Source organism: Otolemur garnettii, unplaced genomic scaffold (assembly GCF_000181295.1).
Source record: "Otolemur garnettii isolate 467f Iridium unplaced genomic scaffold, OtoGar3 scaffold00005, whole genome shotgun sequence".
NCBI classification, from domain to species: Eukaryota; Metazoa; Chordata; class Mammalia; order Primates; family Galagidae; genus Otolemur; species Otolemur garnettii.
Genome location: NW_003852400.1, coordinates 25,359,395 through 25,387,035, shown reverse-complemented (window position 1 = coordinate 25,387,035; position 27,641 = coordinate 25,359,395). Strand labels below are relative to the sequence as shown.

Here is a 27,641-nt window from a genome sequence, read left to right as displayed (position 1 = left end):
CATTTGCATTCAGAAATAAATGTCAACTTGTTCTAAGTGACAGCTCAGTTTTTCCTGGGTCAGTTTGACTCACAAAAGGATGTGGAGAGAGAACAAATTGCTTTTGAACAGAAGCGTAGCTGGCTCTAAGAATTGCACCTCCTTCTTTCCTGTCCCTGATCCAGCAAGAGCCCAGGCAGTATCCCGGACAGAAGTGTCAGGTTAATAGAAAGTACCTCGCAGCCCATGACAGTGTGCCTTGTTCAGCTATGGGTGACTGATAAGACCATGGACTTGGGAGCCTAATGGACTCAAGCTTGTGTTCATGCACAAACTATGTAATTTCTCTGAGCCCTGTTTTGCATATGTGTAGGTGGAGATATACACACGCATATTTGTAAAATATATGTGTGAAATACACACACACAACGCTGTCGTGGGGATTAACAATAATGTGGAGGCGCTGGCGCTCACTTTGCATACATAATTGTTGGTTCAAAAGGTGACTTCCTTCCTTACAGCAGTGATATTCAAGGCGTGGTCTGCAAGCCAGCTGGCAGTCTAGTAACTGTTGCTTAATTAAAGCTTGCACCAGCAGGCAAATCCATTATGTTATAATACTATATACATTGTTTAGTTCAGCTGAGATTTATTTTTCATGGGAAGATTTCCTTGATGAGGGAAGCAACGTATTGATATACATTTTTATTACAATTTCCATCTGTCACCAGGTAGTGGCACTTGCAGCAGCAGCAGCAGAAGCAGCAGAGTGAATGATGAGGGCCCTGGCCTAAGAGTTACCATCCAGCATGTGCATTTAAGTGGACCACCTAACCTCTCTGATTATGCTACCTTATCTTGAAAGGAAGAATTGATTTGAAGCTTAGAATAAGCTTATATGTACATATAAGCATTCTGAAAAATTTAAAGTGCTTTATAAACAAAAAAATCAGCCTCTGATTTCTGATGCTGCTGTTCTTGGTGAAATTTTGGTTTAAATGGTGATAGTTCCAGGTCACTTTGCTCTAACAGCTTACATTTTCCAAGTGAGAACTCCTTCAGTGAATCTATAATTCTCCAGAAGTTTGTTTGTTTATTTATTTATTTATTTTTGGGGCAGAGTCTCACTATGTCGCCCTGGGTAGAGTGTCATGGCATCACAGCTCACAGCAACCTCAAACTCTTGGGCTTAAGCAATTCTCTTGCCTCAGCCTCCCAAGTAGCTGGAACTACAGGTGCCCGCCACAATGCCCAGCTGTTGTTTTTTGTTGTTGTTGTTCTTGTAGTTGTCATTGTTGCTTAGCTGGCCCAGGCCAATGCCATAACCACTGAGCTATGGGTGCTGAGCCTCTCCAGAAGTTTAAATGAATCTTCTCAAAAGATATAGGTGTTGATAACCGTCCCATTGTATAAATCAAGATGGGGCAGAGTAACTACCCATAACTTTCCTATTGTTAATGATCATGAAATTTTCGTCTTTTTTTCTAATTGGATGTTACTTTTTAGTTCTAATTATTAGAAATCTCAAAAGTCTGATGTAATAGATGAATATTCAGAGGTTCCGATTCTCATTTTTTTAAAGCAAGCTTATTAACCTTTAAAAAAAGGTCTATTTTTATCTAAAACAATTTTTAGTTGGCCAATAAATGTACATATATATTTTGATGTATGTATACATGGTGAAGTGGCTACATTGAGCTAATTAACATATGTATTGCCTCACAAACATCATATTTTTTGTGGGGAGAACATGAAATTTTCTCTCAGAAATTTTCAAGAATACAAGACATGGTTGTTGGCTGTATTCATTGCATTGTACAATCCATCTCTTGCTCCTCTCTAACTGAAATTTTGTATTTTTTGACAAACATCTCCCTAGCCCTGGTAATCCCCATTCTATTCTCTTATCCTATGAGTTTAGGATTTTTAGATTTCATATGTAAGGGAGGCTTGCAGTATTTGTCTTCCTGTGCCTCCCTTATTTCACCTAATATGTCCTCCAGGTTCAACCGTGCTGTCACAAAAGAAAGGATTTCCTCCTTATAAGCCTGAATAGTGTTACATCGTGTATGTGAACACATTTTCTCTACTTAACCTTTTTGAATCATAAAGTTTCAGTCTGCAAAATCAGGTTAACTGATATAATGTTTATGAAATATCAATAATAGACTCTGAAGTGAAACTCCAATGTTAGTTTTCTCCACTAAAGTTCTAGGGTGGACAGGACAGGAGACTGTGATCCTGGGAAATACATAGCATGCTTGTCACTAAGCCCTGCTCTCTCCCTCACAGCAGACCTTGCTAACTCCTGGAGGCACCTTGCCCCATCAACTCAGGGCACAGTCTCATCTCACAGTTCCCCAGGCAAACCCTGCTAGCTGATTAAGGCCAGTACTCAGGCGGGAGGATGGTGTTGAGAAAATAGGGACTGAGTCAGAGTAGACCTGTGTTTTCTACTTAACTAGATATATTATCAAGGGAAATTATCTCATTGGGTTTAAATTTTCTCAACCACAAAATAGGAACAGTAGAACGGATCTCACTGGGCTGTAATGTGAATTTTATGCAAAAGAATCTGTTAGCATCACCCTGTAGCCAACTGTGCTAACTGGCTTGCAAAGGGAATCTAATGTGTGATAGATGGTAGGTTCCTTTCCTTCTAATTTCATCCATTTCTCAAAAATGTCAAACCTCATTAGATGGTATCAGTGATTTGATCCTCTCAAGTTAAGGGGTAAGAATTTTCAGAGTTCAATACCTATGTAACTCATGGTACTGTTGATAAAATTGTGTAAAACCAGAGTGATTCTGCTATGAATCTTTAAAAAAAAAATCCTAACAATGAATTACTGAAAATGTCCTCTTATTTATTTCATTTCATTTATTTATTTTTTAGGGAGAACGTGGGGAATGTGGTAAACCAGGAATAAAAGGTGACAAAGTAAGGAACATGTTTTTAAAACGCTAACAGCTGTGATCCTTCTGGGGCTAAGTTTCCTTAGGGGAAATTCCTGGCTGAATTATGTTGCTTTCCCTACCACAGTTGAAGTCAATGACTCAATTTTCACATCTGTAAAACATGAAACAAAGTGATACCTAACTTAGTTAATGGAGCCTCCAAATGTTCTTATGGACCATTAAGACTGTTTTGACACTCTAACCTTTGAGGCCATGCCTACTGAATGTTATGGTGAAAAGAATAATTTATCCAGCAGAATCATTCCAAGCTTGAGTTGGGTCAGAGTAGAATTGCTTTCCAGATGTAAACACTGAGAACTGACATTTTCCAAAATGGAGTGATGAACTTCATAAAAGGAGTTAGTGAAATAATTTAAACAAAGTGGAACAACTAGAAATAGACAGGGATGTGGAATTTTGAAAATGCAGCAAGACAGAGACAATTGGACAGGTATTTACTTTTAGCTAAAAAGTAAAACATGAAACTTTTTTTAGTTAAAAAGTAAATATGAATAAATTATTAGTAATTAAACTGGAAACAATGTTAAATATGTTAAAGAGTTTTTTAATAGATCAAAAATATATAGAGAGTACATCTGAAACATTTTATGTTAACAGGTCCTCACAATACAGAGTAAAAATATTTAATAGTTTTCATTATAGTTGAGAACAATTAACAGCATGACACAAAGATACTAAACTCTTTGAATAGTTATAATTATGGGAATCAAGGAGAAAAAATAAGGCAGAAGATTAAAAGAAGAGGGTAAGAAACGGACAGTGGCCCATGGAACTCAACATTGTAAATAGCATGAGACTTTCTGAAAGCTTTTAAACTATAGAGTTGAAAGTCAGTAGAATCTGCAAAATGTAGGCTTGGTAATTATTGCTGGACAAAACAAAAAGAGTGACAGTGAATACATAATTCCTGGAGGAGAATTGAAAATGGGAAATGACATGAGTCCTTGGAAATATAGAGGAGACACACCTAGAGTAGAACAGAAATGAAAGTCAATACTTTGGAAAACTATATAAAATAAAAATGGTTGACAATATCATATTTCATTGACTAAAATGCCAGGAGTTGTTAAACGTCCCACTATTTTCTGTGCCAAAAAGGAAAAAAGGAAAACACATTGCTAATTATAAGATGCAACTGATTGTAAGACATACTCTAATGTCACAGATGTAAAAACGTGAAAAAAAATGTGTTTTATAGTCAATGAGATACAGTGTTCTTGACAAAAAGAGGTCACACAAGTTTATAAAACAGCCACCTGAACAACTTGAAGAAAGAGAAAATACAGATGGCTAATAAATGAGAAAAATATTCTAACGCACTAGCAATCAGATATGTGAAATTATATTGTTATTTTGTATATCAAATTAGCAAACAAACACTGAAGTACCATGTGATAGTCATGTAGATGAGGATTCCATAGGATGAAGTTATACTCTCTTGTACGCAGGTTGTGGGAATGGATGCTACTTTATGCAGGAAATTTCTCTCTTTCCATGTTATGCAATGAGAGAAACGGGAGGGACAGAAAGCCTTAAATGGCCTTGCAGTCTCTGCCTCAGCTAGCCTTTTCTAGGAAGCTGTCTTTAGGAATGAATCAGAAGTTGGACAAAGATTTATGCACAAAGACATTCATTATAATGTCACTTAAAAAAGCCATCATCAAAAACACTCAGAGGTCAAAACTAAGGAAATGAGTAAATAAATTATGATAGGACCCTATTCTTGAATATTACTGTTTACTATAAGTTTTTAATGATATGGCAAAATATTTTTGACACAATGTGAGGCCACATAGGTAGAAAACAAAATTGATAAAAACACTGATAATGAAAAATCAGTTGGGAATAAAATGGATGAAAATATGACTAAAATGTTAATAGCATTTGCCACAATATGATTTAAAAAAAACTTCTTTTACATTTTTCCATAATTATGAGAATGTTTTTATTATTAACAGGTAATACTTTGATAAGCCAAAAAAGGGGAAATTTGATGAAAGAGAAATTAGACTAAATTCTATTCTTATAAAAATAAATATTAAAGGTTGTAGAACATATTGAAATATTTTCCATTAGAAGAGTATTGAGAATAACCAGTGTTTTGCGAAGTTCCATGTCTTGAAGATAAGCAAAAAGTGATGTAGACATTGTGGAAATGCACTAAATTGTTAATATAGCGGACATCGCTCACTTGGATGAAACATATTCCATTAGGTGTACTGCCTTTAGGGAATCTTCTGAAGAATCCTTTACTCTAATCAAAATATCAATATATAGGCCAGAGACTTACATATAAAATTGTATTTTCATAGAGTTTGTTTACTAAAGAGAAGTTTGACTCCCCCAGTTGGCTTGTTAATTAAAATAATTTCAATTTGTTGGCTTCGATTAAGATAACCAGGGAGGATTAGTCATTACCTAGAACACATTCCCTTTCCTCCCACCTAAAATTTCTTCACTGTGAAGATGGATGTTTAGGAAGACTTACTATTGATTTTATTCCATAGGGATCCCCAGGGCCACATGGACCAAAAGGCCCCAGAGGGCTTCAGGTAAGGAGGTTAAAACCAAATCTATGTCTGCATTGGAATCACCTAGTGAGCTTTAAAAACTCCTTTACCAATTAAATCCACATGTTTGGGGATTGGAGTCAGGCATTAATATTTTTAAAGATCCAGATGATACTAGCGTGCAACAAACTTTGGAAACCATTTCCCTAGTGTTTGATGAACTGATTTAGTTTACCCTAAAGATAGGTACCAACAGGCAAGGGTTCTTGGTGAGTAGCTAAGGGGATGAAGTTAAAAAATTAGAGTCTTAGTAGGAGAAAAAAGTCAAAGTAGTTAAAAGCAGGACGTAATTATTTTTGCATTGCTACTATATATCCTAGTTGGAAAAGCTATGCATTTTATCTAAATTGCAGTGTTTGTATTGTTCCATCATTACAAGTAGTTAATGCTATATCCCATGGACTGATTTTCTAAGGCATTTCTTTAAGTTAGACATTGTATGGATTTCAGAAAATAACTTGTATTATTATTTTCAGTCTAGGGACCTGTCTCTTCTGAAGTTATGTTGGGGGTATATGTGAAGAGTTAATTTCAATATTTCAAAAAGTATCCAATGTACTCAGCCCTACTATGAATATGGGGAAAGGGATGAGGGAGGGGAGGAGAGAGGGGAGAAAGGGTGGAGAGAGGGTAATTGGTGGGGCAACACCTGCGGTACATCTTACAAGGGTACATGTGAAATTTACTAAATGTAGAATATAAATGTCTTAACACAATAACAAAGAAAATGTCGTGAAGGCTGTGTTATCTAGTTTGATGAAAATATTTCAAATTGTATATAAAACCAGCACATTGTACCCCATGATTGCATTAATGTACACAGCTATGATTTAATAAAAATAAATAAATAAATAAAAGAAAATTATGCTTTTACCCAGGATTTCCTACACAACATCTAGTTAACCATGAACTTTTCCCCCTTCATCTGGAATTGGGAAAGCAGAACCCTCTAGTTATCAAAGGGTCTTTGGAAGCTCCAACTTTCAGATATTAAAAAAATGTTTAAAAGGTAAAATATTTCAAGAAAGGGTTCCATCACAGGAATTAGGATGGAAACACAGATGTTTTCTAAACATTTCATTAATAAAGCATTTGCTTCAGCCTGAATGTTATTTTAGAAGCTATTTATTTGACTTAAGGAATTTTATCTTATCCCCTTTCTCAATTGAATATAATCTCAGTTTAGCTCTGAGTTACATAGTCTGACTTCCAACTAACTCTAGGATCTCTAGGGGGTCTAAAATAATGATTTATTTTTGGTTGGCCATTTGTATACAGAACTAATTCTTGTTTCTTCTTCTTGGAGTAGGGCATCAGTGGACCTCCAGGGGATCCAGGCCCTAGGGGATTTCAAGGCAATAAGGTAATCTTACCTTTTGGTTAAAACAAGCAAAGTGTTTTTCTCTAGTGCTTTATGTAATGCATATTTTATTAGTTAGAAGTCAATGAACTCTTGGAAGGAATACTTTCGGAAATGCATAATAACCTGCAGAGGTACACACAGAATCAGGTAGATACAGGAAGTCTGTGGCATAGCTTTATCATTTATTATCATAATATTCAAAGGTGGCATTATTAAATGTAAGCCATTATCTGGAATCTTTGCCGTATTTCCGTCTTACTCCTGATGGTTAGTCATTTTATGGCTCACTAGAAACTGAAAAGCATTGACAAGTAACACAATTCATACCACTTTGCTTTCCATATGTAATGCCAATTCAATATGCAGTTTACAGGGGGAAGGGAATCTACAACTGTTATACCAACAGAAATCAAGCCTTTTTTTACTACAAGTAATTCTCAACTATCAATAGCATGCTTATAGGATCCTTTCACAGATAACCAGCCAAAATAGGTAGGGGTTAAATACGAACTAAATAATAAAATCAAAACATGCTAATAAGAGGGATCTTTGAAGGACCTGGTGATCAGGCTCCTTTTTCCAATAAGAGTGGCCATTAGCTTGCTAAAAGTAAGCTTTCTAGTTCCTTTTCAGTCTTCTCCATGCTTAGTAAATTTCATGGATAGATAAATATCCAATAAACGATGTTGAGCTAGTGGCTGGAGTTTGTGGAATTTGTGGCAATGACTATAGGAGATGTTATCCTCACCTGACCTAGATAAAGTCAGTTTTCTAAAGGTGATGTTAAATTGAAGTTGTAGGGAGTACTTGAGGAAGAGGAAAGGGAGTGACAAGTACAGTGTTTTTAATGAGATAATGACAGCAGTGTTATTTACTGGGCCAGTTTGATGTGCAAATTAATGCCACTTCTCAGTGGGAGTGTGCTTAAGGTTCATGGGGGAAACTGTCTTTTCCAGTCCTCACCTGTGATTAAGTCTCTCTGGGGGAAAGAAATGGCCTTGTTGAATACTGAGTAGAAGTTTTCATAAAATTGTGTTGGCTATAGGTAAAATACTGCAGCAAGAAAAATAATATATTTTGATAATCCACATGTGTTCCTAGAACTCTTTGGTTATCTAACATATTGTTCTCACATATTTGTGAAAAAGAGGGTTAAGATCAAACATCAGAGCTGGGGTTTGGTGGTAAGGGATAGGTCTATGAAAAGGCACCATCATCATTCTTCATAGTGCTATCTTACCACTTGAGTTTTTTAAAATTAATTTTTAAACAACATTTAGCTTTTAATTGCAAAGATGCATTAATTTTTAATAGATAATTAGTGAAGGGCTTTTTGGGGGGAGTTATAATTTTTCTGACATAATACCACTTTGTGGTTGACTTCCACAGCATAATCATAAAAGGAGTCATTTTCCTAAAAGTACATGAAGATTTCATCAATTTTCCAAGGGCCTCTCTTTTAAAGTTTTTTAAATTCAAAAATTATAATTTTATAAAAATATACATGACATAAAATTATCTCTTAAGTTTCAGTTACAAAGCTTGCTGTCAAGTGATCATACAAAGTTCACTACCAATTGAAAAATGTCAATTCTAGAGAATGTTGGGGATTGTTGGGAAGCTATGGAGTAGGGGTGAGCTTCCCATTCTCCCTAGCTTTATTTCTGGTTAATATTCAGTAATCTCTTGACTTTTATTTTGAGTCTGTTACTAACTTCTATGTAATTTCTAATACTGTTTGGATCTGTTAAAGAACCATGTTCCATTAAGCATTAGCCACATTGTTTTCCGTTTTATATATTTATTAGTATACATAGGCTATTACAAAGGTTTTGCAACAGATTGTGTTATGGTCTGTTATTTCATTTTTAAGAAACACAGTCAACAGCGTCCTTTTTGATTCACCTGTGCAAACTTCAACTTGGTTGGCTCATCAGTGTTGCTGGGAGGGTTTGTGAAAAAGAAGGTTAAGATCAAACAAGATTTATTTGATCCATCGACATGGATTTTATGTTTCTTGATTTTTGTGTATCTCAAAACTTTCGTAATGACCCATCTATTGTCGTAAAAGTCAAGTTTTGGGGAATGATTTCATTTTGCCTCCCAGAATTTGTGGTACGTACTTATACATTTTAAAGGTGTAATACTCTATGTTGTTCCTTAATCTGGAAATAATGTTGTATTTTAAATCTCTTGTCATCTATCTTCTCTTTTTTCTATCATTTGTTTAGAAAATGTTTTTAAGAAACTGCTATGACAATTTGTGCTAAAACCCCCTATCCCTCTGAAGCCCAGTAATTCTGTATTCTTTAATGGGTACAGGAGGATTACTTATTTTCAAACTTCCAATAATAATAGCTAACATTTGTTTAGTGTATATTTACCATCTACAGGTACAATTTTAGATAGTCACTTAATACAAATATTATACCACCTTTTGAGGCATGATCTATTCTTATCCCTACTGTCCAGATTAGCCTACAAAGGCACAAATAGTTTAAGCAATGGCTCCCAGTCCATAGAGCTAGTAAAGGATGAAGTTGGGATTCAAACTCAGAAGTCTCTTAACTATCATATCACATTTATCCCTTTAGGAAAAAATGCTGAATTTCCTGAATATTTGCACTGAGATAAATTCATTTCTTTTGGATAATATGGAAGTTCTTTCTGTCTTCCCTTATAGTGGATTCTGGCTGGGAACAACAGTTTACTCAAAGATGCATTTGTACTTGACTATAATGTTTAGCTGAAAGTTCAGGAAAAGAAGGAATGGAACTTTCTTGGGAAAAAGAAAACAATAATGCTAACTGAGTTTTCAGTTATTATATCTCTTACAAGATCTTAAATAAGAAACGTTCAGACTTGTGACATTTGCAAAGATACCATGAGTTTCTAGGTGGGGCCTGCCCATGTCTTTGACTTTATGAATGCTCTTTCTCATGAACTGTGATCACTTTCTGCCACTTCAGTGTTGGGTTTTTTTATCAAAAACTTTTTCAGAAAAGGTGGCCAGGGAACAAAAGGAAGAAAAGAACCAGCATTAGTTAAATCAAGGAAAAATGTGCATGTGACACTGTTTCACAAATCGTTTCTGTCATTAATACTTTCCACATGTAAAGTAGCTCTTATTCTGCCCTGAATGTCCTTGTTGCCTTAGCAACAAAACATAGATGTTTCTCAGAATACAGCCCTGGCTGGGAGGCCACCTCACCTCTCCCACAAAAGAGGGTCATGTAGTGGCATTCATAAGGAGATATCAACAGTCTCTGAAATCAATTAGAATTGTATTCCTGCAAGCGTCCAAGAAGCCTTATACCCAGAACCAAACTGAAATGTAAATCGAGAGAGTAATGTGTGGCTTTGGGGTGACTAAACCCCTAAAAACAAAATGTCACTTATCAGTGGGCTGTTGTGGTGGCTCATGTTGCAATCACATTTGACCATGGAAGGAGCCTCTAATAACTAGAAAACATGGCTCAAGATTGTTAGAACTTTCAAATCATAGAGAACAAGTCACCAAAATTAATTTTGAACAAATCAACACAGCAGAACGCTGGATTGCCCAGCCTATGTTAGGTAATTTTTACCATTTTCTTGATATCCCTCTGAGGTTATTTCTGAAGGATACCTCCTTCTCAAATCTCATGCACATCTGCTCTCTCTGAGACTGTCTTTGTGTCCCTGGGAGGGGAGTCTGTTCTGTGGCATGCATGAGAAGCTGCTTGTGCTACTTTGAATCATCCTGGCATTAGAGCTCCAGTGCAAGGGCTGAAAGGGAGTGACAAGACATCCCTGAAGTTTGTTCTCAAGGGAAAGTACCATATGCTAATCCTCAAACAATTAAAGAGACTGTAAAATTATGTCATATTGATATATTAATTTGTCTTAATAGAAGAATCACCTCCCTTCTTCTAACACCTGTCTGGTTCTGCTTGAGGACATTCCTAATATTTCCTGCAGGGTTTTTGTCTTATGCATTTTCTTCCTGCTCTACATTCTACTGCAGGAAATTGAACATCCTTCCTTTTATATATGAGACTCAGTCTCACTTTATGTTAGTTTAGTTTCTTAGATGTTATGAAACCCATAAAGAAATAGCATCAGACTGGTCCAGTTATATAAATGGATACATAAAGGTAATAATCTCTAGTGAATCAAACATCCACCCCCAAATCAATGAAAGACAATATTAATGAATAAAATGAACTATGTTTCAGGAGGAGGATATGGGGGTAAGAGAAATATTCAGCTCATTCCAAGGTCCACACCACACCTCAGTTTTGGACATCCTCCTCTTCCTAACCATACTCTGTCAAGCTTCCATCCCAGTTTTTGAGGTTCTGAAGCACAGGAAATATTTTTCAAGTAGATGATATACTAATGAAGAGATTTAATAAATAATAGCTAAATATACAGGCACTGAAATAACAACTGTAAGCCTGGCAAACATCCCTGCACAACAAAATGCTCTGTGAAAAGAGATCAGTTTTAGCAAGAAGATTGGGTGTCATCCTTCCAGATGTGTTGCTAAGAATGTACACACAGATCCTTCTGGCAGCTGGAAGTGTGCTCATCAATTTCTGTCCTTTTTAGCTTCCATGTATTATGCCTCTGAACATTCCTAGGCTTTTTCAGATAGCAATCATTGGTAGGAGAGTTGGACACATATAGGAAGGCCCATCACTGTTTTATAAAAGTCTAAAGCAAAAGATCTAGTGGCAATGGGTGAAAACCACTGCTATCTGAGAGATGAAAAATTATGCCATGCATACTCCTTCACACACATACAAGTTAAGCAACAACTATTTCTTGAATAAATGAATGAATATTCATTCATTGAATATAAGGTTTTAAATGGAATGGTCAACAGTATCATAGTGCAGACAGGTCATATAAACAGTTGCCTAGGTGATAATTTCATCTAACAATATTGAGGTTATTGGAAAGTTTTGAAAGAGCAACTTCAATGGAAAGGGTAGGGAGATGGCAATAGATTGTGGAAGGAATCAGGGAGAAGGATGTAGTAGTCAGGAATCTCGATTAGTCTTCTGACATATTTGAGTAGTGAAGACAAACAGAATAGGGTTGACATAACCCATCAAAATCTTCTTGAGCATTAGATTATCTGTGTTATTTATACTTTTACTTTCCTTTAAAAGTGGCATGAAGACTTAAAATGTATTTACAATTTCAAAAATGCAACTTAGAGCCATGTTTTCTATAATGTCAATATCTTCATTAGAACAGAAAATTCATTAGTGAAAATTTAGTAGTTTTTTTTTTTTTTTTTTGAGACAGAGCCTCAAGCTATCCCCCTGGGTAGAGTGCCGTGGCATTACAGCTCACAGCAACCTCCAACTTCTGGGCTCCAGCGAGTCTCCTGCCTCCGCCTCCCAAGTAGCTGGGAACACAGGCACCTGCCCCACAACGCCCAGCTATTTTTTGGTTGCAGCCGTCATTGCTGTTTGGCGGGTCCGGGCTGGGGATTTGAACCTGCCACCCTAGGTGTACGTGGCTGGCGCCCTAGCCGGCTGAGCCATAGGCACCGAGCCAAAATTTAGTAGTTTTAAAAATACATTTTTGTTTTGGTCATTCTTTAAACATTTGTTGACTTAGAGTTAGCTTAGTAGCTTTAGTAGGTCAACCTATTAAACTTAACTAATATTTCCAGTTGTGGTTTGGGCATATTCAACGCTACAAATATACACAACTATAAAGAATTTTAAACTTTCTCCTCAAACAAGCATCTTGCCTAGATATTTCACCTTTCACACAACTGGAAAACCAAACACTCTCCTACCATCATGATGTTGCTTTTGACCACTTAAATAATTACATTTTTTAATGATATATAATCCCTTATAACCTGGTGTGAAGTAAGTCAAGTGAAACATACATAGACATCTATAATTCCTAGTAAAGAATAATTAATTGAACAAACTTTTAAAAGTTCATAACCTTTTTTAACAGAATGACTATATTTCGGCTTCATGTAAAACATTTTAAGTATAGAGTACTTAAACATTCTAGCTTTTCTAGTTGTCCAAAAATGATAATGTACTTTCTGGTTCTTCTGGCAGGCTAACAACTGTGAACAAGACTGTGGCTGCTCAGTGCATAGAAAGAATCCCTTTACAATTTTAATTATGACTATCTGTTAAATGAAGAATCATAGCTAAGCTGCCAAACTATGTGAATGTTTTTCCTTCAGAGATATCAGAGTCTAAATGCTATTTCTGTTCTGGGCTTAATTAAAGAGAAGGAATCATTAGTAATCCAGCAATTCTGTTGTAGAAAGGGCTTTAACCTACATGCATATCTGCCCACTAAGACTCTAAATGAGCTTATTAACTTGTTTGACATGACACAACTTATCTTGATAATTTGAAGTGGCTGCCAGAACATGTGGATGCCAGCCAATGGCTTCAAGGTAGATGCTTTCCATTCCCAAATTGCTGATGCATGTGGTTCTCAGCAGATGGGCTATACTCATGTGTATGTGTGTGCCGTCAAAGTAAAAGCTCTGATGGACAAAGTCAAAGCATTTAGGAACCTAAAAAGCTGCCAACCTTTCTCACAAAGTTGCTGAGTTTAACCTTCATACCTACTCAAACTGGGAACTAATGTGGAACAGAATCTGCCACTGTAATGTCTTCAGGGGGATGTCAGAATTTTTTTTTTATAATGACATCAATGTTCTATATTATTTCACAAGAGTTTTAGTAGCAACTTTGCAACTGGGAGAATTAATTTTATTCCAATGGTAAGACTTTTCTTTCCCCTGTGGAAAAGATATACATAATATTTACTATTTGAACCATTTGTAAGTATATAATTTAATGGGTGGTATTAAATATATTAACAATGTTGTGTACCCATCACCACTATCTATACTCCCCAATTTTTCATCATTCCAACATAAACTCTGTACTTATTAAACAATAACTCCTCATTTTCATTCTCCTCCTAGCCTCTAAGAGTAAGTTTTTTTTTTTTTTTTTTGAGACAGAGCCTCAAGCTGTCCCCCTGGGTAGAATGCCGTGGCATTACAGCTCACAGCAACCTCCAACTCCTGGGCTCAAGTGAGTCTCTTGCCTCCGCCTCCCAAGTAGCTGGGACCACAGGCGCCCGCCACAACGCCCGGCTATTTTTTGGTTGCAGCCATCATTGTTGTTTTGGCGGGTCCGGGCTGGGGATTCGAACCCGCCACCTTAGGTGTACGTGGCTGGCGCCTTAGCCGGTTGAGCTATAGGCGCCGAGCCAAGAGTAAGTTTTTAAGAAACATATCATACTGTTGTATGTATTTCCTTTAATAAATCAAGGTCTTTGTTCTTAGATTAATGGAGAGTGTCCATCCAATACTTTCTAGCAACTCATTTTGGGCTGGAGAAACCTAAATTGTGTCTTCCAGAGCTACATGTGATTCTCAGAAGCTCTTCTAAGAGGCTGCTGACTGGGTCTTACTTTTAGAGAAAATGCCACACAGTTCCTTAGATTTTGTTATATACAATGAAGTATGACTTTCCTATTAGTTGAATCATTTGAATTACCGTTTTTAAAAACATGGTCAAACAGTGTCAGTATTATTTGGTTTGACCTGATAGCAATCTAGAGCTGAGTTAGTAATATCTGGTACAGTACTATAATTTTTATTGTGTTCTTCACCACTTTTTTGTTATTGTAGAGTCTTTTTCAGAAAGCACAAGTAGGTAGAATGTATGAACTGTGGTTTTCTCTGTCACTTAAGTATTCAAAAAAAGATTTTAATTAGAGATGTGAATGAATGGTGGTTCCAAACTCAGTATATTTTGCATACTGATTTACGTGTAGTGTTATCTTAGGTGATCACATTGCAGCCAATTATAATTTATATTACTTTTTCTACTAATTTACTGACAATACCGATCCAAGTAGACTTTGCAGGAGCTCAGGAAATTTCACCCCAAAGTACAACTTTTAAGTATAAATAATATTTTGAGTTACAGGCCATTCAAGATCAAAAATCAGGCTCGGCGCCTATGGCTCAGCCGGCTAAGGTGCCAGCCATGTACACCTAGGGTGGCGGGTTCGAATCCCCAGCCCGGACCCGTCAGGCAACAATGATGGCTGCAACCAAGGAATGGCCGGGCGTTGTGGCGGGCTCCTGTAGTCCCAGCTACTTGGGAGGCGGAGGCAGGAAACTCGCTTGAGCCCAGGAGTTGGAGGTTGCTGTGAGCTGTGATGCTAGGGCACTCTACCCAGGGGGATAGCTTGAGGCTCTGTCTCAAAAAAAAAAAAAAAAAAGATCAAAAGTCATTGGACGGGGCTCTTCTTCTATCTGCATAAACTGGGCAACTGACTTCCTTTCTCCCTGTTATCTCAACATATTGCAGGAAAGAAGATCAAGGATGCAACCAGACCTGGCCCAAATCATTAAAAAAAACAAAAACAAAAAAGCCCCCTGTTTTTCAGGTTAATTTCATTTGAAAAGAGAATCATTTACAAGTCAGTCTGCCCCCCCCCCCGTTTATCTTCCCTAGCACCATTTGTTGCCCCTGAACAGAATCACCTGTACCCCTCACCACCTTCATTTCAAAAATACAGGTGTAAAAATATCTGAACTTCATTTTGATACTGAGTAATCACTTTGTGATTCTCCTGTGTGCATGGCAAATAAACCTTTCTCTTATAAATCTGTTTTAATTGTAAGTTGATTTTTCAGGGAACTTTTGGAAGAAAGGAGAAGTTTCCCTTCACTCTTCCAAGTTTATGTACTTGAAATGGCACATGAATCAGCTTGTAAAACTTATACTTCCTCTTGGCTTATATTTTAGAGACGCTTTGTGTTCATATGATGGATTTTCAATTATGGGTAGATTTTTAACTGACTTCTGTGGTCCCCCCACACCTTTTTATTGTTTCAGATTCATTGTGGGTATAAAGAATGAGGTTACACAGATTGCATTTTTAGATAAGTCCCTCTTAAACTTGTGTCCCGCCCCCAAGAGGTGTGCCATACACCATGGTCCCCCTGCCCCCTTCCCTGCTCCATCATTTCCCTGCACCACTCCTTCTATTAGATCATATAGTGCCTTCTTACTAAAATTGAGTACATTTTATTCTTGCTTCCCTGTTCTTGTGATGCTTTATTAAGAAGAGTATGTTCCACCTCCATCCAGCATAATACAAAAGATGTAAAGTCTCCATCTTTTTTAATGAATGAACAGTATTCCATGGTACACATATACCACAGCTTGTTAATCCATTCCTGGATTGGTAGGCATTTTGCTTGTTTCCACATTTTGGTGATTGTAAATTGAGCTGCAATAAGCAGTCTAGTGCAAATGTCTTTATGATAAAATGATTTTTTTTTTCTTCTGGATAGATGCCTAGTAATGGGATTGCAAGATCAAATGGGAGGTCTAATTTGAGTTCTTTGAGGATTCTCCATACTTTCTTCCAAAAAGGTCGTATTAGTTTGCAGTCCCATGACCTTTGTGTTTTTCATCTTATAACAAGGATATGAAATTGGCCTGCAGTCAAATGATTTTTGAAATACTTTAAGAAAAGAATTGAGAAGTCTCAAGAGATAGTTGGTCAGAGTGTTTGAGAACACTGGCTCTAAAGCCAGACATGGGGGTCAAAACCCAGCCCTGTATTTTATTAGCTGTGTAATATGGGCAAGTTACTTCATGTCTATGTGACAGTTTCTCATGCACATGGTGGGTTGATGATGGAGTAGTACCTACCTCTTAGAGTGGTGGTGATGAAATGACTTAATATAAGTCATACACTTAGAGTAGCACTTATTACATAGTAACTGCCACTAGTGTTGGTAATTTTTATTAAGTAGTTAAGTGTTTTGACAACCCTATTCTATACTAATGTAGACTGAATCTATATTGATATGTTTTCTAAAAACAAGTCTTTTATTATACAATACTTCCCTGGAGACAAGTGAAATTGGGGTACTAAAAATGTAATTTGAGCTAACAAGTACTTGATAAACATTAGCTTCCTGTCCCTTCCCTCTTCTTTCCAAAAAAGTATCCTTTCTTGACTTTTCTCCCAGGCCTCTATATAGAGTCATCACTTCACTGAATTTCAGCAAAGAATATATAGTGGCCATTCTCGAACCATTCTGCCCCTACAAATGCTCACTGGTTACTTTCTTCAATTTGGGAATTGCTTAAGCCCAAGAGTTGGAGGTTGCTGTGAGCTGTGACACTACAGCACTCTACCGTGGGTGACAAAGGGAGACTCTATCTCAAAAGAAAAAAAAAAGATTTAAAATATTAAAGTTGATACTAGAGGTATCTGGGAAATGATTTTTAAAAGTTGCTAAAACACCTTTCCAATGTTAAGAATAACCTATGATATGATTAGATTATTTATAATTACATTATCTGAGAAAAAGGTAAAGTTCTGTCCTCAAACAATTCAGACTTTGATAACCCTTAGTTATTTATTATCTTAGGGAAAAGAAAGATTTGCTTTTGGGGAGAGCCAATGTCATGGATAGGGAGTGTTGGTTTTCTTTAGCTGAACTTCCCTCACAGTGTAATTTTAGGTCTTTTATTGTTTTTCTTGTGGTTTCATTACTCTTTCAGTTGAAATAAAAAATGTTAATTGTGCCTGTGTGAATCTGTAGGAGAAACTGTATAATAGGGTCTTGATATCATTATGTAACTTATATGCAGTTGCTTCTGGTTGGAAACCTTAATGAACTAGTGGGAACCAGAAGAGCATTTATAGACCTACAACTGCCCCAGGCTAGACTGGGTTTCCCCCAAACTAGCCCACTCCCTGCTCCCTAGTTGATACTCAGTAGATGTTTGGTGAGTAGATGACTGAGTGAGTGAGGGTCATTGGCTAAGCACTGAAAATGTGAAGCAGAGCAAATTCACTGAATCCTCACCTACAGCCTAGGAGGGAGACACAGCAACATACCTAGAAATGTGAAGTTGTAACTATATGAATGCTCAGCAAAAGGCGAGAACAGAGCTATCAATATTGTAATGACTACAATAGGGTTTTCACTCAATCAGAGACCCCTCTTTGAATATATGTTGCTTAGAATAAGGTCTGAAAAGATGAGTAAGAATGAGTTGAAAAGGGAGCTATCAGAGCATCCCAGACAGAAGGAATAGCATGTGCAAAGATGCTGTGGCAGAAAGGACCAAGTAAGTACAGGAACAGGATGGTGCATAAGAAGTGACTGATGGCAGATGGACAGCAGAGGCTGCAGGATTACACCATGCAGGACCTTGTAGGGAGCTCTGTATGGAGCATGAGCAAAGGGAAAGTCCTTGGGAGGTTTTACTCAGATTAAAATTAAAATTAAAAGATTGTTTGGGCTCGGTGCCTATAGCTCAACTGGCTAAGGCGCCAGCCACGTACACCTAAGGTGGTGGGTTCGAATCCCCAGCCCGGACCCGCCAAACAACAATGACGGCTGCAACCAAAAAATAGCTGGGCGTTGTGGCGGGCGCCTGTGGTCCCAGCTACTTGGGAGGTGGAGGCAGGAGACTCGCTTGAGCCCAGGAGTTGGAGGTTGCTGTGAGCTGTGATGCCACAGCACTCTACCCAGGGGGACAGCTTGAGGCTCTGTCTCAAAAAAAAAAAAAGATTGTTTGAGCAGCAGTCGTGGAAATAAATTAGAACATGCTGGAGGTAGAATACTAAGGACTTGGTTGTAGTCTGAACAAGAGGTAATTTTAATTTGGTGTAGATTGTAGAGGCGTGGTGGAAGATGGGAGAGGAAGGTAGATTTGAGAGATTTAGGAGACATATTGACAATTGTTGGAGATGCTTTGCATATGGTGAGGGAGGGATTTGGAAGTGTCAAGAATGGCCCCTAAGTTTTGATGTGGTTCGGGAGAGATTTTGGTGTTCCTCTCTGAGATAGAGAACACTGGAAGATGACCAGACCTAAGAATCAAAGATATAAATCTGTCTTTGGAAATGATGAGTCCTTTTTGAAATTTTCTTTTCCCCCAACTCTGCGCAAGACCTCAATGTATCCTTCTCCTCCCACCCTACTTTAATGCCAGTACATGGTTCTCTTCTGAGCTTCTGCTCTAAACCCCTGCTGTCCAGCGTGGCAGCCTCATTGAGCCATTGAGTAGCCATCGAGCACTTGAACTGTGGCTGGTCCAGATTGAGGTGTGCTGTAAGTATAAGATACATATCAGATTTCAAAGACTTAGGGTTAAAAATAGTAAAAAATATAATCATTAATACTTTCAAAATACTTGACTACATGTCAAAATGATAATATTTTGGATTTATCAGGTGAAGTAAAATGTATTATTTATTATAATATAGTTTTTTTTTACTTCTTACTATGATTACTAGAAAATTTTAAATTACATACGTGGTTCACTATAGATTTCCACTGGACAGTACTGCCCCAGACAGAACACTTGTCACATTTCTGCCTCCCTGGGCCCGCAGAGCTCCTTGCTATCCCTAGGATGTATCATGTTACTTTATGCTTCATATTCTTTCCTCTTACTGAACTTTTGTCCCCTTTCTTTCCTGTAAGATTAGCTATGATTCCTACTTCTTTGTTCAGATTAACTATTAATTATCTTTTCTACCATATGAAACCTTCCCAATTTCTTAAGGCAGACTTAAACATTACTGCCTCAGAATCTTACATACTCTGTTAATATCTTTATTATAGCTAATTCACCTGCTTGTATTTAGTTTCATATTCATTTGTCTCTCCAGCCAGATTGTAAACTTCTGCAAAGTGCAGGTGCAATCTGATTTATGTGTCTAATTATGTAACCTGGTAGTCAATTATAGACATAAATTGGTATTCACTTAGTATCAGGTTGGTGCTCAAGCAAGGGCTGGTGAATAACAATTGAATCTATACATGTTAAATAGCAACCGTGTGACTGGTTATGACTTAGATGATTGATAGACAATATCTTGAATCCTCTCAAAGTGCTGCGGGGTAGTTATAATTATCCTCATTTTGCATATGAGGATCTTGCAAAAGCTCAAGTTGTTGGTAAAGGAGAGAACCAGGATTCCACTGCTCTGAATGACTCTGAAGCCATGTTTTTTCCCCCTGTGATTCTACACATGCTGAAAATTGAATTAAAAATAAGGATTCTATTCCCACAGCATAAAATGGAAAAAAACCCTATTTCCTAGGCTGTTAGATGATTAAATGAGAATATATATATATATATATATGTGTCAGGGCAGTGCTTTATAAGCAATAGGTTTTATTAAACCTTGGCTTCCTCTGCTCTTGAGACCCATAGCATGGGTGTTCTTGATTTCTGAGGAGGGTCAAGGTGGTACATTTAACCTTCTCACTTCCCCACATTTGCTGACACTCACATGGAGGTCATGAGAAATGGATTTCTGGACTATCCATTTTAACCTAGTCCTCTTTGTTGTACTCCCCTCTTGGTAAATGGCTCTGATGGCTAAGAAAAGTGGAGTAGGGAAATAATTAGTAGTATTGAGGGCACTACTGTGTTGGTGAGGGCTGGGGCAGGAATATTAATGGGAAAGAAATCAATTATGGAGTCTTAACAGAGCTATATTGTCTTGGTAAATTCTCAGAAAATCAGACTGATTAAAGCCCTGACTCTTATCTCCCTGTTCTGTCTTATCCAGATATCCTATTTTACAATCAGGATCACTATGACCTTCTTTACTACCTCAGGAATCTTTGTAGGAAAGAGAAAGGGGAAACACATAGTAAATAAACAGTAACTGTAGGCCAATGCTGGTCTGTGGACCCTGTTTTGAGATGCCAGGCTCCTGAGAAATAATGTAAGCAAGGCAAATATGAACATGTGTTGCTAAGGGGCTAAGATCAGGTAAAGAAAAGCAATGCCCCTGCAATCTTTGATCCCTGTAATTCCCTTGAAAAGGCAATATTGAGAAATTTCTCAGTTGCTATTGGTACTTGGCCAAGACTAAAGGAAGCTTATGGGCCAAAGGGTAAGACAGTTACTTTTCCTCTTGATTCTCCTGGTTCACACATTTTAAGGTAACAATTAAATCAATTCCTTATCACCAATCTATGCTCTTGATCAATTTCTTCTCCTCCCTCCCTTCCTTTCCTTCCCCCTTAACTCCCCTCTTTCCGCCCTCCCTCTTCCTTTTTTCTGTTTCTCTTTCTGTCACTTTCTTTTGCAATAGGGGATCTTGCTCTATTGTCCAGGCTGTGCAGTAACACAATCATACCTTGCTGCAACCTTGCACTTCTAGGCTCTAGAGATCCTCCTAATTTGGCCTTTTAAAGTGCTTGGGATGATCCACCATGCCTGGCATTGGTTTGTTTCTGAACAAATATCAGAAAAGTACTGATGCAGGGTGGGTGGAGCTGAACACAGCCTGCAGAGGAACCAGCAGGCTGGAGGGTAGGCAGGGGGTGCCTAGCAGGAGGCTTCAGTATCCAGCGGTGCCAGACAACTGCTGGGGAGACAACAGTGCCTTAGTGTCTCCCTCCCCTGCACTTGTGACTAAACAGGGAACCCCCTATTTCCTAGGCCTGGTCAATTGCATATAAATTTCCTAAGCCTGGTCAATTTCTTGTAGGTTTCCTAGGCCTGGGAACAAAAGGGACTGTATCCATTCATTTATTACCAAGTCCTGGCCATATGTAACTAGGGAGGATCCATGTGACTATATATATGCCCCTGGACAAAGAACTCAGAGAGAGAGAGAGAGAGAGAGAGAGAAAGAGAAAGAGAAAGAGAGAGAGAGAGACAGCTTTCTTCCCACTTGGATTTTTCTCTCTGCCAGGAGCTTTGGTGTTTTTGTCTCTGTATTATTTTCTGTAAAATAAGTACTATCTTACCACTGGTCTGTGGTCTGTGGATTCATTCTTCAGATCAAGGAGACCAAGGACCTACTGAAGATGAAATTCTAGTATCAGTACTAAGTAGGGCAGAGCTTTCACTACTAAAAGCAAACAAGCAAACACGAAACACCCAAACCCTCAAATTCTCCACCAAATGTATAATTTAAATGTCTTCTGACATTACGGAACCAAAGCTGCATATAAAAAGGACAGAAAATGAATAGCATAAGTGAACAACTCAAGGCCTTATATCATTATCAGTTTTTCATTTTTTAATGGTGTGTTTTGTCTCTTTTATTTCTTACGCTTGTCCCTTAAGTGTAGGGGCTATGTCTTAAACTTCTCCCTATTTAATTTAGGGCTCTCCACAGAGCAAGTACTTGTCTTCATTTGATGAGTGATGGAAAAGGTCACCCATTTGTGACTTCCATAACTGACAAGGAGATTCCAACTTGAGTGGAGAACACACAAAGTTGTAAGAAAAATGCTTTTTGAAGTAGAAATTTGGGATCTCTAGGCAGCTGAATATTTTCTAGCACTTAATTGAACTTTAAGAAAACAACTTCTGATTTAGAGAGAACTTTTATGTCTGATTTTATAAAGAGAGAGAAAGACTCCATGACCAAGAACATGTATAATAAGAATGGCAGTCACCTGGCTGCTCTATATTTAATCTGTATAGAAAAATAAGTACAATCCTAGAAAAAAATTCAAGTTGATATATGTGCCAGATTGACTTGTACTCAACAGGATGAATGGTAGGTACTTTTGAATTTGATCCACTTACATTCCAAAGAATCATAAATTCTGACAACTGATTTTGAAACAGGTTTCCTTTGTTTTAACTCATCTTGAGCCCTGGCTTATCTTTTGGGGAGCTGGTTTGACTTTGATCCTTCTTCTCTTTCTGCACTACAATTGGTCAAAGTTGACACACTTCCGTAAAGCAATGCCTCTACCATATCAACAGAACATTGCTCTGGTTTCTACGTGTCTCCCCCCAAAACACAAACCTCTGGAAGAACTTGAGACATGAGTGACAATCTTTCATTTCCTTTAATTTGAGAGAAGGCTTGTCTCAATTTACTGTTTCATTTTACTGTTGGTTAATACAAGCACAAAGAGGGAAATCTCTAGGTTGAATGAAATTTTAGATTGCAAATATTCATTAACTCAAACAAGAGTATTCAGAAATCTTCCTTAGGATAAATTAAAGGCATAAGTGTGAATATTAAAAAGTGGAAGGAAACACACCCCAAATTAGTAGTTATAGATTGGTAATTAATAATTTCCTTTGTATGTATGCTTTTTAATGTGGTGAAATTTACAATGAAGATACATTATTATATTAGCATTATAATAAAAGCAACCAGAATGAGTAGCCACTCTATTATCATGCCACAGGGCCAGAAGCCTGAGAGAACTGCAGAGTGGATCTGTGTGAATGATACTGAGGTGTGAGTTTGGCCAGGCCAGGTGACCTCTCTGGACTCAGGTTCCTGACCTATGAAATGTAAGGGTTTGAGTGCATGGTCTCATCTAATTCTAACATGCCTGAATTCTATTATGGGCCTGCCACACAGTAGGCTGTATTAACCAAAAATGTTCTGGCTTCTAGTAACAGAAATCTTAACTAATAGTGGTTTAAATCAAACAATTCTTGCTATTGAGTAAAAAATTGTTTCAGGGTAGGTACTCCAGGGTTGGATCGGCTGCTCAGTGAGGTTATCCAGGAGCCAGGCTGCTTTCAATTTTTTCTGTGCTATCCTCTTCAATTGTTGGCTTTCATCCTAGGGATTACTGACTCATAGTTACAAAATCATTATCACATCTGCAGGTGGGAAAGAAGAGGTAGAGACAAATGTTTTTCCTTTGTAGCCAGCAAGGTCTCTCACATTTCATTGGTCAGAATTGACCCATATGACCAACCTAGACCAATCAGTGACAAAGGGAAAGGAGGTGCTAACCTTGCCTAGACCAATTATCATTCATCTTCCATCTCTGAGACCTAAGAACTGCTGCCCAGTGACCCAACAGAGCAGTGTTTCTGTCGGGGATGGGGTGGGGGTAGAAATAGACATATGGTAGAAAGCAAAATGTGTCTGCCAGGGCACTTAATAAAGGTTGTGAATGAATGAGTGAGGGCTGCATTATGACTTTTATGGATCCTGAAAACTTTTGCCTTTCTGAGTCCCTTCCATAAAACATACTAAAAATTAAATTTCATGACTGAGTTGACATAAAGGCAAATATAGTCCTGCTTTGATTCATTGTTATATCATCATCATTATTATGTTCATTTAAAAATCTGATTAAAAAATTAAAATTGAAACATTTTTGTGTGCTTTTAGAAACATTGTGGCCCTAGATCCTGTCATTACTGTGCCTTGTGGGTAATTTTCTCTGGGTCTGTATTGTTTTTCCAAATGGACTATATACTACTGAGAGCAGGAACTATGTAAGAGGTGGTGTTGTTTCCCTCAAATCCCCTACTGCAACACTGTACCTCTAAGAGATGCTCAGTAAGCACTATGGTGTTGACCTGACATCACTGTTTCTTCCTAGGGTGAGCTGGGTCCTCCTGGTCCTTATGGTCCTCCGGGAGCTCCTGGTATTGGACAACAAGGCATTAAGGTAAAGCTACTTATCTCTGCCCATTGATAATTATTGAATTTATTGTATGGGCTTGGGTACTTATGATCTGAACTCTGTTAGGCCTAACCCTTTCTTGTGAAAGCACTTACATTACGTGCTTGGACACTGCAATGCCCTTGTCCGTGGGAGTTACCACAAGAATAATCAATGAAATTTTTTATTTAGTTGCAGTGAAAAATTTGTCTCCAGTTACCTCTCCTCTCACCACTGTGCATTTAATTCTCTAAGTTTTCATGGACTTTCATGGACTTTACACATTCACATGCAAATGTGTTACTGGGAAGTGAAACACCTAACACATCAACTGTCACCACTCACATTAAATAAACACAGAGGGGCTGAAGCCAGACAGACCATGGCACAGAAAAAGTCAATGTTGACAGAGGTTTGTAGAGAATTAGAAAGAGAGAGAACATCCCTCTTGGGGTGCTCTGCAGCAGGCAGGAGATGACAGAGCAGAAGGGCTTATCTTGAATGGCTTTTCTTGTGGTGGAGACAATAAGACTTTGATACAGGATTAAAATCGAGAACAGTACAAACAGAGTGCTTTAAATGTCATCAGGTGTCACCATGTATGGCATTTCAACAATAAGCACATTGAGCCTACAGGGAAGGTGGAGTTTATATGGATAGAGTTAGTAGAGAAGGATTTTGAAGGAGAACAAGTATGAATCAGAGCTTAGGGAAGGTGACACTGCCTCATGGCGACAAGAGGGCAGGGCACACCACATGCACTGCTGACCTGGTCATCTCAGTTACCAAAATGAATTGCCACATAGTCTGTTTTGCCAATTTCCACCCAAGAGTTTGTAAGAGATGAGAGTGCTCTTTCTTAGGCAGAAAGAGGTGCTGAACATTTCACTTAATGGGCTCGCTTAAATTCACCTAAGTTTGAGCCATTTCTCTTTCTCTAGAATTTTTGAAACGTTTGAGTGTTGTGCTAGTTATCTTTTTGAAACCTCCAGAGCATTTTGTGCTATGTTTATTCATTATTTTAAAACTCAAACTTTAATTCTGTTATTTCTTTCTCTTAGGGAGAAAGAGGCCAAGAAGGAAGACAAGGTGCTCCGGGACCAATTGGAGTTGGGGAGCCTGGACAGCCAGTAAGCAGCAAAAATCCTAGATGGAATAAAAAGGATAAACAGAGCTATTTTTTTTCTGGTTAAAATAAATAATCAAGTTTAATCTACTTTGTATTTTTATGAACAAGAAATGATGATAAATATACAAGGACCCAATCCAAGTGTTATTTTTCATGACATTTAAACTAGGACTACATATATATGTACATAGGCATACATGTATTATATATGATGTTAACCACTGGCTCCCTGTTGCTGAAATCTCTTGTACAATTAGTCAGCTTGTACGAGAAGAAAAGAATTCTCATGTGTCAAAATTTCTTAGGCGATAAGAGATCTGGATTCAGGCCTAATGTTTGTACTTTGTAGTTGACTTTCCTGTAACCATGGGAAAATCACTGAGACTAAGGACCTCACTTATTATCTAATACATGAGTATGCTCTCAAGCAGGGATTGATAGTGGTACACAGATAATACCTGTGTTATTCACAGCTTCTGCCTTCTGCAGCTTTGAAATTTACTATTGTTGGAAGTGAAAAAGTTTCCATCAAAAGACATCTGAAAAGGAAATGAATAAAACATGATTATTCTATATAAGAAGCTTCTTAACTTTTCAAGTAATCATTTTCTCCTCAGGAAAAAACAGTGGCTGGCTCACTGAAGTACAAATAAAAACAACCAACTGCACACAGTTGGTTTCCCAATTTGGCTTTATATTTTATAGTTCCTCACATGTATGTGTTACCAGAAACATGTGCTGCCTCACTCTCCTCTGTCAGTGAAAGGGCAGCATGTTGCTTGAAAGTGAGGCTTTTCCCTAATGTCTGGATTCACTAGTTCAGAAAAGAAAGCATAATATGGAGGAAAAGTATATTGGACTAATTATCTCAGTGGTTCTTAACCTCCTAATGCCGTGGCCCTTTAATACAGTTCCTGTGGGTCACGACCCACAGGTTGAGAACAGCTGAATTATCTAGAGACCAGTGATCTAATCTCAGTTTTTACTCACTCGATGGGATCATTAAAAGTAAACCACTGAAAAAAATTTAGGACTATGCAGGAAAAAGAGTAAACCCCTAACTTTTTTGAGTTTCTATTTGGGTCATGTATGGCTTTGTAACAAACTACCTCAGCATTTCATGCCTTAAAACAATAATTTGTTAGTTCTTATAATTCCACGGGCTAACGGGGGAGTTCTGCATCATGTGAAGTTGGATTGCTAGAATGTCTGGACTGTTAAAAATGCCCTTAGTTTGGCGCTAGCTGTTTGGGAGTTTTTCTGGGCTGTGGCTCCGATACCTCAGTTCTCCTCCTTAGAGGTGGTTGCTAAACTAAAATCAGAACAAAGGTGGAAAAGATCCTAAATAATGTATCAACATTTTGCACCAACATTATAAAAATCAGCCATGTAAATTATTTAGAAGTAATTATTTATTACTATTTGAATTATTTAGAAGTAACATAAATGTTTACCTTAGGACTAACTAAGGTTCTGCTGAAAGTCTCTGCTTTTGTTTCTTTGCCTGAATTATGTCCAGTGGTTTCAGGGTTAGTAGTACTCTCTTTTCACTCCCACACTAATATAAATTTGCTGGTAGATAGAATTAATATCCTAGCTCTAAGACCTAACTTTGAATTGTCAGCCATCATCTTTATGTGATTATCCCTAGTCTTGGGCTGATCTGGTAGATGTTAACTGATTCATGAAAAATAAATTGGTAAGGACTCTCCAGGTGATCTGTTTGTTTTTTGTGCAAAGTTATTCAGAGAAATGGGAATTAAAAATAACCCCTGAAGGAGAATTATAATTTCTTTGGGGTTGAAAAACAAAGTGGATGGCACTGTTTGAAGATAATGGATAATTTTTGTTATTACTTAGCATAGTTATCTTTAATGCTTGCCATGTCTGTTGAAACCACTTATATTTATCATTTACACTATTGAGATTATTAAGGAAAGTAACAAGATAAATATAATGGATAATCATTTTTTAGTCTTTTTTCCCCCTTTTTTATTTTATTCTATTTTACTTTTTATTTCTTATAGCATAACTATGTACATTAATGCAATCATGGGGTACAGTGTGCTGTTTTCATATACATTTGAAATACTCTCATCAAACTGGTTAACATAACCTTCATGTCCTTTTCTTAGTTATTGAGTCAAGACATTCATACTCTGCTTTTAGAAAGAT

General features: G+C 37.5%; 1 protein-coding gene across 1 annotated transcript in view; it reads left to right on the top strand.

The window, feature by feature from the left end:
• COL28A1 (collagen type XXVIII alpha 1 chain) overlaps window positions 1-27,641 on the top strand; it is a 190,010-nt gene that overhangs the window by 31,967 nt on the left and 130,402 nt on the right. The window contains exons 8-12 of the mRNA XM_003782701.2: window positions 2,876-2,920; window positions 5,466-5,510; window positions 6,838-6,891; window positions 24,275-24,343; window positions 25,399-25,467. Coding sequence (XP_003782749.1) covers window positions 2,876-2,920; window positions 5,466-5,510; window positions 6,838-6,891; window positions 24,275-24,343; window positions 25,399-25,467 — 282 coding nt within the window. The remainder of the gene's footprint in view (window positions 1-2,875; window positions 2,921-5,465; window positions 5,511-6,837; window positions 6,892-24,274; window positions 24,344-25,398; window positions 25,468-27,641) is intronic.